Source organism: Echinops telfairi, unplaced genomic scaffold (genome assembly GCF_000313985.2).
Source record: "Echinops telfairi isolate 266 unplaced genomic scaffold, ASM31398v2 ScPeMD7_2010;HRSCAF=2546, whole genome shotgun sequence".
NCBI classification, from domain to species: domain Eukaryota; kingdom Metazoa; phylum Chordata; class Mammalia; order Afrosoricida; family Tenrecidae; genus Echinops; species Echinops telfairi.
In genome coordinates, this window is record NW_022105908.1 from 23,171,881 (window position 1) to 23,174,702 (window position 2,822).

General features: G+C 54.8%; 1 protein-coding gene across 1 annotated transcript in view; it reads right to left on the reverse strand.

Moving 5' to 3' along the window:
- Window positions 1-23: 23 nt before the first annotated feature.
- AIPL1 (aryl hydrocarbon receptor interacting protein like 1) overlaps window positions 24-2,822 on the reverse strand; it is a 13,674-nt gene continuing 10,875 nt past the window's right edge. The window contains exons 4-6 of the mRNA XM_004716150.2: window positions 2,503-2,679; window positions 2,253-2,394; window positions 24-226 (exon numbers count right to left, since the gene is read on the reverse strand). Of these exons, the coding sequence (XP_004716207.1) occupies window positions 24-226; window positions 2,253-2,394; window positions 2,503-2,679 (522 nt within the window). The remainder of the gene's footprint in view (window positions 227-2,252; window positions 2,395-2,502; window positions 2,680-2,822) is intronic.

The window sequence follows — 2,822 nt, forward strand, 5'->3', positions numbered from 1 at the left end:
ACGGCCCCGCCCTGGGCACCGCCCTAACCCAGCATGTTCCTGCATCGCAGCCGCTCCTCCTCCCGCTTCTCTTCCAGGCGGCTTTCCAGCAGCCGCAGCTCGCGGCGCACCGCCCTCTGCATGGACGGCTCCAGCTCCAGCACTTTCTGGAGGTCCGCCTTGGCCTCCGCCTCGTTCCACACCGCCGCGTGAGCCCGCGCCCGCACGTAGTAGGCCTTCGCGATGCCTGCGTGAAAGATGGGGCGGGACCCACCTGCTCAGCACCCCCCAGGCATTCCCCCACCTAACTGGACAACTCCACTGCCTGTCACGGAGTCAATTCTGACTCAGAGCGACCCTACAAGACAGGAAAGACCTGGCCCCTGTGCTCTCTATGGGAGTAGGACACTTCCGTCTCCTCCATGGCGCTGGCTGATGGTTTCGAACTACTCACCTTGCCGTTCGCAACCCAACGCATAACCACTATGCCACCAACAGGTGACAGAACACTTAACCCTGGCGATGATGCTCTCTGGACCTCAGCTCTCCCAACTGTAAAATAAGAATGAGCACAGGGTCCCCTACCTCACAAGGATTCTCCCGACTGTCACTCATCTGAAGGCACCATTTTGTCTTCTCATTGCCAAAACCAAACTCACTACCATCAAGCAAACCCTGGCATATAATGATCCTATAGGAAAATGCCCACCTGCCCCTTTGTGTTTCCAAGACTATAAATCTTTATGGGAGCAGACAGCCTCATTTTTCTTCCTAGGGGCAGCTGGTGGATTTGAACCAACAACCTTGCAGTTTGCACTAGGAAGCACCCAAGATGGTAAAAGCTTCAGGCTCTCTACTTGGTCAGCATGAGGAGAAACTGAGCTCATAAATGCAGAGAGCCTGACTCATCGTAAGTGAATATATGCATTAGACATTGCTATTGTCAATGTTCTTCGGGTACCACCTGCGCAAATGGCATGTTGTCCTATCTGCCAGCGAACTGCACTAAAACTGCAAAACCAAACTCACTGCCAGGGAGTCCATTCTAACCCATAGTGACCCTACAGGACGGGGTAGAACTGCCTCTGGGTGTCAGAGACTACAGCTTTGTAGAGGAGTCGAAAGCCTCGTCTTTCTCCCGTGGTTTCAAACTGCTGACTTTGCAGTTACCAGTCCAATGCCTAACCCACTGCACTATCAGGCCTCTGTACTAGTATTTCTCTAATAGTGTTCTCTATCGATTAGCCCCATTAGAAAAAATAATAAAAGCCAATTGATGGCCCCATAATAGTCTACGTTTGGGGGATCCACTGATGTGTGTGTCTGAAACCAGAAAAGTCAACCCACTGCCTTCAGGTCAGTTCTGACTAACAGCAACCCTGCAAAACCAAGCAAAGAAAAGCACTGTCATCAATGGGAGTCCAACGCCTAGCAGCCCTATTTTGTGACTGTAACTGTTGACGGGTTTAGCAAGCCCCATCTATCTCCTGCAGAGCAGTCGGCGGATCTGAACCACTGACCTGTTGTTTAACAGCCCAATGACTAATCCATGGCACCCATAGAGCAAGGCTCACCAGTCGCCTGTGACAAAGGGCACTGCAATAGGTAGGTTTATTATGCCATCCTAGCCAATGGGAACATGTGGGATTAATCAGGTTGCAGTTTGATTGGAGGGCAAAGAGATAAATAGCTCTGCACAGCCCACCCCCCTCTCTCTTGCTCTCTGGTGATTGGACCAGCTTGTGGCTGCGTTAGCTAGTTCTCTGCCTCAACTTGTGAACTACACTACCTGTGGAACAAGTCAACCTGGGGATCGCGTCGCTAGAGCTTGAGGCTCCCTCAAGACCTGCTTCACCAAGCTGCGGATGTGCACACTGTTTGAGGCTGCTGGATCCTGTCGCCTTGCATTGCTTGAGTTCAGTATCCTATCGGGCCTGCTTCACTAAGCTCCTGAGGCTGCCTGAGGGAGGACTCTGCCTGCATTGCCCAAGGAAAGACTTCGCTGTCTGCTTCCTTGACCTTGGATCAGGGGACCCTCAGGAGTTTGAGGAACCCTGGTGGCAGAGTGGGCTACCCGTTAGACTGCTATCCATAAAGTCAATGATTCAAAACCACCAGCAGCAGCTCCGAAGGAGAAAGATGAGGCTTTCTGCCCCCGGTAAAGAGTCATACCCACAGGGGCAGTTCTACTCTGTGTTGCACACCCTGTAAGAATCCTCATGAGTCAGAATTGACTGGACAGCAGGGAGTGGTGGGGTTGGCTCGGCTCCCACCTGGGTGGTGGCGGAGGATGTCGCTGGAGTGCTCCAGCACTTCGTAGTACTCTCCCTTCCTCAGCAGGCACTGGCAGTAGTTGAGGACCAGGGTGCTGATCATCTTTTCCAGCTTCAGCCACTGCACCTCCCAAGGCTTCTCCTGCCCCGTGGGGAGAATCAGGGTGGTGAACTGGGGCCCCTGCCAGCCCCTCACCCAAGCCCCACCCCGCTGTGGCCATGCTCCCCACACCAGCCGCCCCTGCCCGACCTTGGTCTGCAGGTTCCGCAGGCAGACGATGGCCTCCTGGTACTTGGTGGAAGCCGCCTCGTAGCGGCCCAGCTTGAAGAGCCGGTTGCCTTCTCCGTGCAGGATGGGCACCGCCTGCATCTTCTCGGTGGAGCTCAGGTTCCAAGTCTCCCTCTCGTACTCGCTGGGGGCCTCCACCTGGCCCAGAGGGGCGAGTCAGCAAGCCAGGGACCCCAGAAAGGGCAGCCCCTCTGAGCTGGCTGAAGCTCGCCCTGCCACTTGCCACGGTCAGGGCTTGTGAATCGGATAGAGATCAACAAAGGACAGAGACGGCAGGGCCC